The sequence below is a fragment of the Vipera berus genome (assembly GCF_964194415.1).
Source record: "Vipera berus genome assembly, chromosome: 5".
Classification (NCBI taxonomy): domain Eukaryota; kingdom Metazoa; phylum Chordata; class Lepidosauria; order Squamata; family Viperidae; genus Vipera; species Vipera berus.
Window position 1 is genome coordinate 42,269,071 of NC_138207.1, and position 15,374 is coordinate 42,284,444.

A 15,374-nucleotide genomic window follows, 5' to 3' on the forward strand; every position below is an offset into this window, starting at 1 on the left:
AGGCGACGGCGGCGTGGGCCACAGCAGCAGCGATAGCTTCTTCAGGCCCCGGCCGACCACTCTCACCAGGATCCCTTGACGCCGGCAAAAATGGACACGGCGTAGCGTCTCCGGCCTGCACTCTTAGCCGTTTGCAACCGCCACGAATGGGTGCCAACGACTCCTCTATGCCCTATACGGCAGAAGCGGCGGCAACGAAGGCGAGGACGGCGGTGACAGCCTCTCCGGGCCCCGGTCGACCGTTTTTGCCCAGAGCCCTCTGACAGCGGCGGTAGCGGCGGAGGCGAGGCATCTACGGCTCACACCCTGAGCCACCTCTTCGAGGCACCTTGAACGGAGATGGCAACAGCAGCGACATGACACCAGGGACTCCCATACCTCTGGGAGGCCACGCTCCGGACGGTCCCCAACCAATAGGGGCCTATGGAGTTGCGGCCGGGAACAACGCCCAGAGGATCAGGGAGGGAACTGTTTGGGCAGCTGAACCACCAGAGCTGACACCAATTAAGGAATCCCTCCACCTTGCCTTCTGCCCACTCTCAACCACCCTTGCCCATTCTCTCCCCACAGGACATAACGGGCCTGGGTGCAAGCCACGGTGGCAGAGTGGCTTGGCCTTACACCTGCAACCCCATAGAGGTGAGAGCTCTATGGGGTATGCTTCACCCAGAGTACGTTCTGGACCACCCCCGGAAGCAGAGACACAACCCATCGTGAGAGGATGAGGAGTGGCCTGCTTCTGGGGGTTCGCCCGGCCAAGTGGCAGTGGCAGGGCGACGATCCAGAAACGCACCTACCCGACTCGACCCTCCTGCAAACTCACCATCCAGGGGACTGCCTTCCCGGAACCCCTTGTGACTATGCTCGTTCAATACTCCAGCACAGTACTACACGCCCTCAGGGGTTCCCCACTCTCCTGGGTGCGACCCGCCTGCACCACATCCAATCTCGATGACGGGCCCAACCACTGGGCCTCTGAGAGATGGCCGGGCAGGGTCAGGGGCCTCCAGCATAAGCCCAACAAGAGGCCCCTGATTAAGTTCTTAGTTAAGTTTTTTGTGGGGTTAGGGAGGGGGGAGGGAGAAGACTAGCTAACAAAGCTCACCTCATTCGTGACCTAGTGGAGAGCGAGCATGCGGACCTGGCTTGCATCACGGAAACCTGGCTGGGCCCAGAGGGTGGTGTCCCTCTGGTTGACCTCTGCCCGCCAGGTTTCCAGGTGCTGCACCAGCCTCGGGCCCATGGGAGGGGCGGGGGAGTGGCAGTTATCATCAGGGAATCCCTTAGCCCGCGAGAGACCACCGTCCCTCAGATGGTCGGGTGTGAGTCTCTCCTACTGAGATACGGCCCAGGGGCGCAGTTGGGCCTGCTGCTGGTGTACCTACCACCTAATCGTGCAGCGGCGGCCCTGCCCGAGCTACTCGATGCCCTCTCAGGGTTGGTGGTTGAATTCCCAAGACTCATGGTCTTGGGCGACTTTAATCTACCGTCCCTGGGAGGATCGTCCGAACTGGCTCGGGAGTTCATGGCTTCCATGGCGGCCATGGACCTGTCGCAAATAATTTCTGGACCGACTCATGAGAGAGGCCACACCCCAGACTTGGTGTTCTTGTCTGGACGGTGGCGTGATGATATCGGTGGGGGTGCCACAACTGTTACGCCCCTGTCATGGACCGATCACCACCTCTTGCGGCTAGACTTCCCCCTTGCCACCCCCCACCGTGGGTGCATGGTGCCAGTCAGATGGTACCGCCCTAGGCGCCTAATGGACCCTGATAAGTTCCAGGCAGCGCTTAGGGACACACATGCACTCCCTGCTCACAGCTCGGCAGATGCCTTAGTGGAAGCCTGGGAAAAGGCAGCCACGGAGGCTCTGGACCGAGTTGTACCCTTGCGGCCTCTGACCCGGCGCAGATCCCAGCGAGCCCCATGGTTCACCGAGGAGCTCCGGGAGATGAAGCGTCGGAGACGGGGCCTAGAGAGCCGTTGGAGATCCAGTCGATCCGAATCCGACCGATTGCGACTAAGAATCCTCACCAGGTCTTATCTCGCTGCGATAAGGGTGGCAAAATCCAACTACTTTTCCACCCTCATCGCGTCCGCAGATAATCGCCCGGCTGCCTTGTTCAGGGTAACTCGCTCCCTATTAAACCAAGAGGTGAGGGAGGAACCCTTGCAGGGTCGAGCCGAGGAATTCGGTCAATATCTGCTGGATAAAATTGCTCGGATTCGAACTGGCCTGGACTCCAACTGGGCTGAGATGGAAGAACAAGACATGGACAGTCTTGTCGACGTCATCTGGGAGGAATTTGATCCTGTAACTCCTAAGGAAGTGGACAGGATTATGAGAAGGCTGAGCGCCTCCACATGCTTACTGGACCCGTGCCCTTCCTGGCTGGCCTATGCAGCTCGAGAGGGGACACGAGGCTGGTTCCTAGCGGTCATCTCTGCTTCTCTGAGTGAAGGTCACTTCCCCACCGCCTTGAAGGAGGCGGTGGTGAGACCTCTCCTCAAGAAGCCCACCTTGGACCCATCCTCTTTGAATAACTTTCGTCCTGTCTCCAATCTTCGCTTCCTTGCGAAGGTTGTTGAGAGCGTGGTGGCGCACCAACTTCCTCAGATCCTGGATGAAGCGGTTTATCTAGACCCGTACCAATCGGGTTTCAGGCCGGGCTACAGCACGGAGACGGCATTGGTCGCTCTGATGAATGATCTCTGGAGAGCCCGGGACAGGGGCCATTCCTCTGTCCTAGTCTTATTAGACCTTTCGGCGGCTTTCGATACCATCGACCATGGTATCTTGCTGCGACGCCTCAGGGGACTGGGAGTGGGAGGCACGGTTCTGCGTTGGTTCTCCTCCTTTCTCCAGGGTCGCTCGCAGTCGGTGCTGACAGGGGGACAGAGGTCGACTCCGAGGCCTCTCGCTTGCGGAGTCCCTCAGGGGTCGGTCCTCTCGCCTCTCCTGTTCAACATCTACATGAAACCGCTGGGTGAGATCATTCGCAGCTTTGGAGTAGGGTACCATCAGTATGCTGATGACACCCAGCTTTTTATCTCAACTCCAAACAATATCAGTGATGCCCTCGACGTGATGTCCCGCTGCCTGAAAGCGGTCCGGGAATGGATGGGGAGGAACAGGCTTCAACTGAACCCGGACAAGACTGAATGGCTGTACGTACCGGCAAGCCAGGATATTCAGAACGTCCCATTGCTCAACATCGGGGACAAGTTACTACCCCCTGTTGATAGGGCCCGCAACCTGGGTGTCCTCCTAGACTCGCAGCTCTCCCTGGAAGATCACATAGGAGCTGTGACCAAGGGGGCCTTCTCCCGGGTTCGACTAGTTCGCCAACTACGGCCTTATCTGGACCTGGATTCCTTACGTACAGTCACCCATGCCCTTGTGACCTCTCGCCTAGACTACTGTAACGCTCTCTACATGGGGCTGCCCTTGAGATCCACTCGGAAGCTTCAACTGGTGCAAAGTGCAGCGGCACGGACACTCTTGGGAGCCTCCCGATACTCCCATATCACACCTCTCCTCCGTGCGCTGCACTGGCTTCCGGTTGCCTTCCGTGTGAAGTTCAAGGTGCTAACAATGACATACAAAGCCCTACATGGCATGGGTCCGGACTACCTACGGGAGCACCTTCTGCCAATGTCAGCACCCCACCGTCCTGTGCGCTCCCACAGAGAGGGCCTCCTCAGGGTGCCACCGCTCAAGGAATGTCGGCTGGTGGCCCCCAGGGGGAGGGCATTCTCAGTGGGTGCGCCAGCCCTCTGGAACAGCTTACCAACCGAAATCCGGATGGCCCCCGACCTCCGCACCTTCCGACGCGACGTAAAAACTTTCCTGTTCCAGCAGTCCGGCCTGGCATGATAGCTTTAATTGGGGTCACAGTTTTGTTTTTACTATTGTTTTTTATTGTTTATTGTTTTTTATTGTACAATCTGTATACCTTCCTTCCTCTGTACACCGCCCCGAGTCCCTCGGGAGAAGGGCGGTTTATAAAAACAAACAAATAAATAAATAAATAAATAAATGCTGCCTGTGTTGTGGATACAACTGGATTTTAAAAGGAACATGGAAGAAAAGAAAGTGAAAGAAATTAAAGATAAAAGCAGAATGACAACAGGAAGAGAAACTATGACTCTTGTATGAAAACGTGTTAGAAGGTTACCCAAAAGAATGAATGGAAATGGATATAAGGAAAGATTATATGGAAGCTGTTTTGAAAAAGTGAAAAAATGTTAGACGCTGGCATAGAAAAAGAAAAGCTGGTGGAATTATGAAGTGAAAGAGGCTGTAGATGAAAAAAAATGCATGAGGGAGAATGGCTGCTGTACAGAGAGATAGTTACACAGAGCAGAGAGCCTAGTAGTGGTGGTCTAGTAGTTAAGGCGCTAAGCAAGAAATAAAAAAAAATATGAGTTCTAACCCTGCCTTAGGCATGAAAGCCAGCAAGTTGGCTTTGGGCCAGTTGCTCTGTCTCAGTCCATGAGAGAGTCAGGCTCCATGACTTGTGGCAAAATGCTAGGAAGAAAAGAATGGATGGTCCAAAAGAACAAGGACTGTTAAAACTGAAAGATAATATAAGATACAGTACAGCATTTTTGATGAAAATAAAAAAAAAACTGTTTTGGAAGTGGATGAAAGAACTAAATAGTTCAGCAGAGGACTAGAATCAAAATAAAAATATGATTATGAAACTGAAGTAGGATATACTGCAGGGAATACGTTAGACATGGGAACGGGATTGAATAAGAATAGATCTACAAAGAATGGTGCAAATATTAGTATATCCAAGAAAAAAATGTTGAAAAGGAAGTCATACACAATTAATTGTAAGACTACAGGCATAGCTGTTTTAATTGAAGAAAAGTTGAAATATGGGTGTGGTTTGCTTATGGAACAGCTGTGTATCTTGTTTAATACGTGTGCCAAGACTATTTATACTTGATGATTGAGGAATGTGATTACTGCTCTCCTATAAAGAAAGAGATGGGGGGAGAGCATGAGTGAATATAAAAACCTCAGGGATAGGAGGTTCAATTTATTAAGTATGTCTGGGAAGATGTTCAGCAGAATTATGATTTTGTCCTATTTTTATATAGAGGCATGTTTTTTGTATGTTAGGAGAAAGTGAACACAATAAGAATATGTTATTAAGCAGTATATGTGTGTGTGGTAAATCAAATGATATAAAATAAAAAATAAACGGATGCTTCCTGAATGTGAGCTCAATATATAAAAATGAGGGCGCCATGCAAATAAATCCACTGAGTTCATTTAGTTATTTAGACGAATGACAAACCCTAAAACAAATTAATGAAGGAAAACCAAATGGTTTCAGAGGAAGAAGAAGACAATAAAAGTTATGGTGGGATGTAGTTGATGACATAGTCAAAGAGAAGTGAGGAAATTTAAATAGTAAAAGGCAAAGAATGAATTGATGTTTGGACATGGTGGGAAAATGGGTGCTTTATAAGGATAGAAAGGTATAGAGAAGTGTTGACACAATTTAGCTGAAATGAATAAATTGACTTCTTTGGGGAAAAGTCATTTACATTTATTGGTGACTGGTAGCCAGTTATGGCCTTTCTGCATACAATCAGAAAAATGATTTTGGGATTTAGGTTTTTGATGATTAGGATAGATTATAGAAGGAATAATACTGTTTAATGTAACCTTAAGAGACAGAGGCCTAAGTATGTTTGTATTGCAATAATAATAATAATAATAATAATAATAATAATAATAATAATAATAATAATAATAATAATAATAATAATAATAATAATAATAATAATAATAATTTTATTTATATACCGCCCTTCTCCCGAAGGACTCAGGGCGGTGAACAGGGCAGACATATAAAAAATACAAAAATACAAAAGTTAAAAAGAATTAAACATATGCCCAAGCTAAAAACAGTAAATACATATATTAAAAATGACAATAAAAACCCAACCCATCTCCCATCAGGCCAAGCCAGCTTGTTCAAATAAATGTGTCTTCAGATCGCGACGGAAGGAGCGAAGGTCGGGCGCCATCCGGAGCTCAACCGGCAACCGATTCCATAGCTCCGGGGCGCCCACAGAGAAGGACCTCCCCCTGGGGGCCACCAACCGACATTCTCTGATTGGTGGCACCCTGAGGAGGCCCTCTCTGTGGGAGCGCACAGGGCGGAGGGAAGTTGATGCCGGCAGCAGGTGCTCCCTAAGGTACTCCGGACCCATGCCATGTAGGGCCTTAAACACCATTACCAGTACCTTGAATCTCACCTGGAAGACAACTGCTAACCAATGCAGCTCACGGAGCAGAGGTGTAACATGGGAGTATCGGGAGACTCCCAACACAACTCTCGCGGCTGCATTCTGTACCAGTTGGAGCCTCCGAGTGGTCCTCAAGGGCAGCCCCATGTAGAGAGCGTTGCAGTAGTCCAGGCGAGAGGTCACGAGCGCATGAGTGACCGTACATAGGGCATCCCGGTCTAGATAGGGCCGCAACTGGCGGACCAGGCGAACCTGGGCGAAGGCCCCCCTAGTCACGGCCACCATGTGATCTTCCAAAGTAAGCCGTGAATCTAGGAGGACTCCCAAGTTGCGAGCCCTATCTACGGGGGGTAATAGTTCACCCCCCATGGAAAGAGATGGAATATTCTGAATATCCCGGGATGCCGGTATGCACAGCCACTCAGTCTTGTCGGGGTTGAGTTGAAGTCTGTTCCTCCCCATCCAGACCCGAACCGCCTCCAGGCAATGGGACATCACGTCGAGGGCATCACTGGGGTGGTTTGGGGTCAAAATAAAAAGCTGGGTATCATCGGCATACTGATGATACCCAACTCCAAAACCACGAATGATCTCACCCAGCGGTTTCATGTAGATGTTGAACAGGAGAGGCGAGAGGACCGACCCCTGAGGAACTCCACAAACGAGAGACCTCGAGGTCGACCTCTGCCCCCCTGCCAACACCGACTGCGAACTTCCCAGGAGATAGGAGGAGAACCACTGCAAAACTGTGCCTCCCACTCCCAATCCCCTGAGACGCCGCAGCAGGATACCATGGTCGATGGTATTGAACGCCGCTGAGAGGTCTAATAGGACTAGGACAGAGGAATGTCCCCTGTCCCGAGCCCTCCAGAGATCATTCACCAGAGCGACCAATGCCGTCTCCGTGCTGTACCCGGGCCTGAAACCCGATTGGTACGGGTCTAGATAATCCGCTTCATCCAGGACCAGAGGGAGCTGATGCGCCACCACACTCTCAACAACCTTCGCAAGAAAGCGAAGGTTGGAGACCGGATGAAAGTTATTCAACACAGCTGGGTCTAAGGCAGGCTTCTTGAGGAGAGGTCTCATGATGACCATCAGAAGACACTTCTTTGTATCTTTTTCTTTCTTTTCTAATTTTAACTGCTCAAGAAGGAAACTTTATACCATTTCAGACAAATGGCTGTCCAGTCTCTTCTTAAAAACTTCCAGTGTTGGAGCATTCACAGCTTCTGGAGGCAGATTGTTCCACTGGTTAATTGTTCTAACTGTCAGGAAGTTTCTCCTTAGTTCTAGGTTGCTTCTCTCTTTGATTAGTTTCCATCCGTTGCTTCTTGTCCTGCCTTCAGGTGCTTTGGAGAATAGCTTGACTCCCTCTTCTATGTGGCAGCCCTTGAGATATTGGAACACTGCTATCACGTTCCCCCTTGTCCTTCTCTTCATTAAACTAGACATACCCAATTCCAGCAACTATTCCTTATATGTTTTAGCCTCCAGTCCTCTAATCATCTTTGTTGTTTTTTTCTGTACTCTTTCTAGAGTCTCAACATCTTTTTTACATCGTGGTGACCAAAACTGGATGCAGTATTCCAAGTATGGCCTTACCAAGGCATTGTAAAGTGGTATTAACACTTCACGTGATCTTGATTCTATCCCTCTGTTAATGCAGCCTAGCACTGGATTTTTGGGCAGCTGCAGCACACTGCTGGCACATATTTAAGTGATTGTCCACTAGGACTCCAAGATCTCTCTCACAGTTGCTACTATTGAGCAAGGTACCACCTATACTATCTCTGTGCATTTGGGTTTTCTTGCCTAAATGCAGAACCTTACTTTTTTCACCATTGAATTTCATTTTGTTAGATAGTGCCCAGTCTTCAAGTTTGTCCAGATCCTCCTGTATCTTAAGCCTGTCTTCTGGAGTGTTGGCTGTTCCTGCCAACTTGGTGTCATCTGCAGATTTGATGATTTCCCCATCTATCACCTCGTCCAAATCGTTGATGAAGATGTTGAAGAGCACTGGGCCCAGAACAGAGCTCTGAGGCACCCCACTATACACTTCCCTCCATGTAGATGCAATTCCATTGAGGATGACACGCTGAGTACACCCGGTCAGCCAGCTACAAATCCATCTGGTGGTGATGCTGTCTAACCCACATTTTTCTATCTTATCAAGTAGTAGGTTGTGATCTACTTTTTGCTTTCTCTTTGTTTTTTTCCTTCTTACCTTATATTAGTCTGTATCAGTCTTCATCCTTTTTTTATTTAAACATTTTAATAAAAATATATTAAAAAGAGGAAGATATAGAGAAAGTTAGCAATTGGTTTATGTAAATTGTTATTTTTTCCCTTTTATTGTATCTCTCTTATTTTATTTTAATCTGCTACTTTATACTTTATGCTTTTCTGTGCTATACTTTATTCTTTTCTGTGCTTTACTTTCTTCTAGGTATTGAAGTTATTTTTATTAGAACATAGAATAAGAAGGGCTACATTCATAAACAGAGCAGAAGTATGTGGTTCCTTTGAAAAGAAACAAGAGGTCAGCAATATCTCTACCTACTACTGCCTCTGCACAGTTTATCATGCTTGCTTCCAGTATCTGGAAGTGTCACTCCTACTCTACATTTATTTTTCACATTTCTGCCCCCACTGCAAGCCACAGATTCTCAGCTGCTTCTGCAGATTATAAAACCCAAGTAAACATTCATGGTGTAATATCCACAAACAGTAAAACCATACTATCCAAATATAAAACGACGAACAATAAAAATAGAAAGTAAAGATGGCATGATCAATTCTTGCCTTTTAAAGCTTCTGAAACATCAACAAGGACTGAGCTACTCTGAATATAACCAGGAGGCTCTTCCATAGAGTCAACATGCCATAGAAAAGCAGCAACTTTTCATTGCAATCCCTCAGACCTCCCCAAAATGAAAGAACAATAACAGTGTCCCTCTCTTTGGTCTAATTGTTCAGATAGTACTGGTTGGAGGAGGTGATACTGCAAATATCCAGGCACTGAGTCTTAAAGGAATTTATACCGTAAGTTTAAACCAGCACTTTAAATTCTACCTGGAAATCAATTAGCAACTAATGCAGAGTCTGCAAAACCAGTATTATATGCTCTTAACAATGCCCCAAAGCATGTGGGGCCATTTTGGACCAAGTGTAATTTCTAACTAGGATGGAGCCAAATATAACATTACAGCAACTCAGCTAAGTAATAATAATAGCATAAACTACTGTAGGTAAACACTTCTACCTCAGGCAGGGTTGTAACTGATGCACCACAAAAATGGACATGGTCCCCTCTGGCCATAGTTTCTACCTGCTGTTCCAGCAGGGGTTGGGAGACCGGAAGGAGCTCCAAGCTGTGAATCTGTTCCCTGATAGGTATTACTTGCCAGTCAAGGAACAACTCTGGGGGTGACAGAGAACCTTGAAGTATCAGCAGCAAAATAATCTTTCCCAGCTGTTCTCTGTGTGTTTTATTATGGCTCATGGCACAGTCAGCCAGACAGTTATTGTATTGAACCCTTCCCAAGGGCCAGGGATAGGCAGATTTTGTTTGATGGTATTAAAGGTATTAAAGGTATGTTCAGGATGTAAATTGTTTCGCGTAAAGCTGCCTTTTGCAATTGGCTGGTGCTGATTTTGTCAATGATGATGTTATTGATGTCAATGATGATGTTATTTAGTGGTATTCATGAGGTGCCTGATACTACTGGTATTATTTTTGCTTTCTTTTGCCACAGTCATTCTATTTGCAGGTTTTTGTATTCTATGAGTTTCTCCAGTTCTTTCTCTTTTATTCTGCTGGCTCCAGATCCTCCCAGAACGTAAGCTGTTCCAAGTAAAGCTGCCTTTTCCAATTGATTGATGGTTCTTTTTTATTTCAATATCCTTTTCCTTGATCCTGCTTTTATATGGTATAGTCAATGCAATCCTATTATCTTCCTACTTGGCATAATTACCAGAATACTAGCAGCTTTCGAGCCTTTAAAACCTCTTCATTTCCTGTCTTAAAATGTCTTGTTAACAACTGGAGCCACAACAGTTCCTGGTGGCACAAAGAAAAAAAATAACATTCTGACAAAAGGCTTAGTTATGTAATACTTTGCCTAAAACAAAGCAAATAATTTCAAGATGTGGGCAGGGGGAAGGGGGAATCTACTATTTTACAGAATATTTATTTTCTGTGATTAAGAGGAAACAAATGATAAGTATATGGACAAAGCCAAGGAGCTGCCAGCCAGATGTCTTCAGGAGGCCTATAAGCTAAGCATATTCTTGTTTTAGACTTTTGGCACTTGGCATTCAATAGCACTAGAACAAGTCCCCCCCGCCACGATCTAGTTAATTTCTACAAAGTGAAATTTGATTCTAATATTTATTTTTATATCTTTTGTAGGTAAATATGTTTATCAGCCTATGACTCCAGTAGAACAGCTTCCAAGTACTGAAATACCTGTTCGGCCTCAAGGAACCATAAATACTATTCAGATAGCTGTCTCTCTCACAGAACACTTTTTGAAGTTTGCACCTGTCTTCCAAGCACCATTACCACCAGACTCCCCACGGTTTTGCACAATTTCAGACCTATTTATTGACAATTACCGTGTGAAATGCATCAATGGGAAGATGTGTTATGTGCAGAGGCAACCTCCTGCTCTTTCCTATAAAATGAAGCCCCAGGAGGTCCCCACACGCAACGCCTTAATTTTGAGAGAGAATAATACACCAAAAATAGATCATTGCTCATCCCCTTCCAGTTCTGAGGATTCTGGGATCAATGCTGTTGGGGCTCATTATGTAGAGTCATGTGATGAAGACACAGAAGAAGGAGCAGAGCTAAGTTCAGAAGAGGATTATAGTCCAGACAGTAGCTGGGAGCCAGATGAGTGTCCCCTTCTATCACCCTCACAGTGTGAACTAGAAGTAATTGAAACCATAGAAACCACAGTGTGAAATTCTGAGCTGGGAGCTAGCTAGGCATATTAAAATAACACTGGTTTTCTAGCATTTATACTGGCATTTTTGACAGGTCCTTTTTTGCAGTGTACTTGATATCCCTCAAGGAACACAGTGACAATATTTAGCCATCTGTGAATTAATTCCTTGATACTCATTCTACCAATGAATTTCCAGGAGCTCTGCTGTATAGCTCAAAAGATACCAGAATGTACATCTTTAGTTACAGACTAACCCTCATCATGATGAAGATCAGCTAAATTGCAATGGTCAGGTTATCTTGTAAGCGAGTGATATTCAGACTTTGGTCCCTAGTTACTTTAGCACAAAACCTGGATCCCAATATGATACAAACACACACTTTTCCCCAAGAAGGACATTTGTGTGTTTACAGGCATTCTGTTATTATCAATCAGTCCAATTTTATTATGGTCATAGACTGTATAACTGTTACTATATTATGTATGGCATTACGTATGGTAGTCTAGGTATTAGTGGCTTACATCATGTCCTACAATCTTTTCAGGTAACCTGTGGTATAACATACCACTGATTAAGAACCCTCTTTGAAAGTCATTATCTACTCTGAAATAAGCAATTGGCTAAGGATTTCTCATTTGGAATAAGGATTTAGCCTTTTGTGCATTTGCTGAATATCAGTAGGAGGTTAGCCATACCTTTGATGAGCAGAGCTAAATCCATAAGCAAATATTCTTTATGTGTATTATTTTATGTAGGAGACAAGAAGCCATGGATCTCCTCACTTGCTCAGATGTTAGGTATATCTTTTTAAATGACTTGCATACACTAACCTTTTTTGCCAGCTACAGAGTAACTCAGGAGATTGCCAGCATAAGCACAATACTCAGCCAATATAACTTAAACTGTTTCTACAATTAGAGTATGTCAGAGAGGCTTGAATTAAAATCCTTCAAGGGATACATTATTACACTGCCAACTGACCATTATATATCATTCCACTGATATATAATTTGATTCTAAATATTTAAATTAACTTTCTATATTAAAACAGAGAACAGCTGGATTTTGTTATAGATACAAAGCATATACGAAAGAGCTACTCATCTGAAATAGGTATACTGTGATTGCAATTTCAGTGTATATTCTCATAATGAAAGTTAAGATTATTTTTCAGATCAGTCAAATATAGCCTGGCTTGGTATTTACCCATCATAAAACAACAAAACGAAATAGGAAAAGAAAAAGAAAAAAAAAGGTTAAGCCTTCTGCTCCCAGCAAAGGGCAGGCATAAACTTGTGGCGTTTAGCAAAATCAGGAAAACTAATCAGGATATGTAACAGTATCTGTTTTAAAGAGATTAATACAGCCTTTTTTGCTATGGATATATTTAATCAATGCACTTCCAAACTGAAGAATTGTAAATGGTATATTAACTGACTTAAGAAAGTATTTCAGTATAGAACTAGGGCAATAGAATTTAATAGTTCCATTTATTAATCTGTACATTTGGTGACTCAGTATTTACATTTAGTACTGGGTCTATTCTATTATCTATTTAAATTATTCACTTGTTCACAGTAGGTTTGAGTGTAGCTAGATGAAAAAGGTGTCATGATAGTTTTAACCTGACGTACAACATTTTGATTTAAAGAAACAATCTGAAAAAAAAACAGTCGATTATTTTCTTAATCATTGTTTATGTTATTCAGTATAAAACAGTGAAAAGTGTATAGTGGAAAGAGACCTTTATGCCCCTGATGTATTTGTGCCTCCATTTTAAGTTTACACAATATGATTATCCTGTCAGAAGAGGTGCCCTGCTAATCAGTTTAAAGATTATGGCCCTTTGAGCTGTAAATGTGCATTTTTTTCCCAATGTTTTAAAATAAAATTTTTAAATACACTTAAATAGTCATGTACCAGTGAAAATGTTTTACCTCCTAACCCTTTTGCACTCGCCCATATGGTACATAACTAAAAAAAATTTCTATAACATTAGGGCATCTATTAATAAATATAGCCCTGTTTTATAGTGGTTCAGTTAACTCACTTTCCATTAAGTTTGTCTAAGAATGATAACATATAAATATGTACAGTTGTAGCTCTCAGTATTAGATTATCTTATGCTGTGTTGTTGAATGCTGCTCTTTATATACAATCTTGACACATAACTAATAACTAATTTTTATACATACACTCAGACATAGGCACTTTTAGAAAATATTTAGACTGCAGTGTATTATGACTATAAAATTAATATGTACTTTAAAATATAAAATATTACCTTAAGAAGTAAAACAAACTATTTATTATGATACTAAAAAGTATTTCTTGCCCCCACTCCCCCAAAAAGAAAAAACAATTTTAGCTATTATAACAGGTAAATCCTTTCTTAGTAGTTCTGAAAAATTACAGCATTCTTCTAATTTTTAGAGAACGCTTTCCTTATAGAAGTGTTACCTTGGGATTCTTAAAAGATTTTCTCAGGTGATGTTAAGAATTCTTATGGGTTTTATACAAGAAACTGCATAAGATGCGATTATATACTCAAATTATTTGGAACTCGAGATTTTAAATACAGCTTGTCTGGTTGTGTTAGTTTGTGGCTGTCTGTTGTTGTTTTTAAAAACCAAGAACTGGGAATTTTGGCAATCCCAGAGAGGACTGCGGAGGAATTGGAAATTACATTTGAGAGCAGAAATGGGGCAGGTTTTGAGGGGACACTTTAGTTATGTTTATTATACTGAAGAATTGTGATATTGCCACTATTTTGCAGGGTAGAAGGCAAAACGATTTAACCAGGCTAAGATTAGCTGAATGTATTCTGAACTGAGAAATGAAAGCTGGAGAAAATCAGTACAGACATTCTTGATCAGACTCTTTATGAGCAATAGCTGCACATAATATTAATCTCCTAAAATTACTCTGTTTCAAAATCTTAAGCACAACAAAGTTGTCTTGTTTCTGGCTTCCCCGGAGATTTCCTCAGTGTAAGCCATGCAGGATTCGGTTGGCTGATTTAGCACATAAATACTGTGTCTCAAACTACTTTCAAGAGCACATCATTGTTTCATGTAAACGTCTCACAAAATAATAAATGTGAAGATTGTTTTTGCACAACCATAGAGTAAAGTGGATTTCTTTTCCAGTTTTGTGCCACTACAAATGTTCATGTCTTAATGTGAAGTGGTGTGTTTGATGTTATCTTTCATCATATGAGAATGTACATGGGCATGTAAAGTAAGTTGAATTGGACATAGCAACCATCACTTGAGAAACAAGAGTCAAGCAACAGGTTCATTACAACTCTGTTTCGTTAATACCACATGATATAAAGTCATCATATAAACTTCTTGAAAGGAGAAAAATTCATTGAGCAGGGGACTGGATTAGAAGACCTCCAAGGTCCCTTCCTGCTCTGCTCTATTCTATTCTATTCTATTCTATTCTATTCTATTCTATTCTATTCTATTCTATTCTATTCTATTCTATTCTATTCTATTCTATTCTTCTATTCTATTCTATTCTATTCTATTCTATTCTATTCTATTCTATTCTATTCTATTCTATTCTATTCTATTCTATTCTATTCTATTCTCATCAAATCTGGGCACTTTGGAGATGTAAAGCTGAAAGAACTTTCAAGATTTTGATTTTTTAGGTATATTAAACAAGTCACTTAACCTATTTCAAAAGCTATTTTAGAGAATAGCAGGACAAAATGTAAATGGCAACACAATTTCTGAATAACATCCTCGATATAGAACTCAGATTTTCGCTAATAATAATAATAGTAATAAAAATCAAAATTATTATGGTGTTTCAGTATGCTACAGAATAGTATACACTAGTACAGGGGTAGGCAACCTCGGCTCTTTTATGACTCATGGACTTCAACTCCCAGAATTCCTGAGTCAGCATAGCTAACTCAGGAATTCTGGGAGTTGAAGTCCATGAGTCATAAAAGAGCCGAGGTTGCCTACCCCTGCACTAGTACATAGCATAGAAATGAAACCGCAAACGGCCTCAAAGCTTATTGCATGGAAGATCAGCGTGAATTGTACATGGAGAGAAATCCTCATCCCACTGTGCCAGGTACATATAAAATAAAAGGAACTAGTAATATATTAATATATTCACAA

At 43.3% G+C, this 15,374-nt stretch overlaps 1 protein-coding gene across 1 annotated transcript in view; it reads left to right on the forward strand.

Moving 5' to 3' along the window:
- LOC308668461 (UPF0524 protein C3orf70) overlaps nt 1-15,070 on the forward strand; it is a 28,013-nt gene extending 12,943 nt beyond the window's left edge. Inside the window, exon 2 of the mRNA XM_081328390.1 lies at nt 10,691-15,070. Coding sequence (XP_081184516.1) covers nt 10,691-11,247 — 557 coding nt within the window. The 3' untranslated portion in view covers nt 11,248-15,070. The remainder of the gene's footprint in view (nt 1-10,690) is intronic.
- Nucleotides 15,071-15,374: the final 304 nt, after the last annotated feature.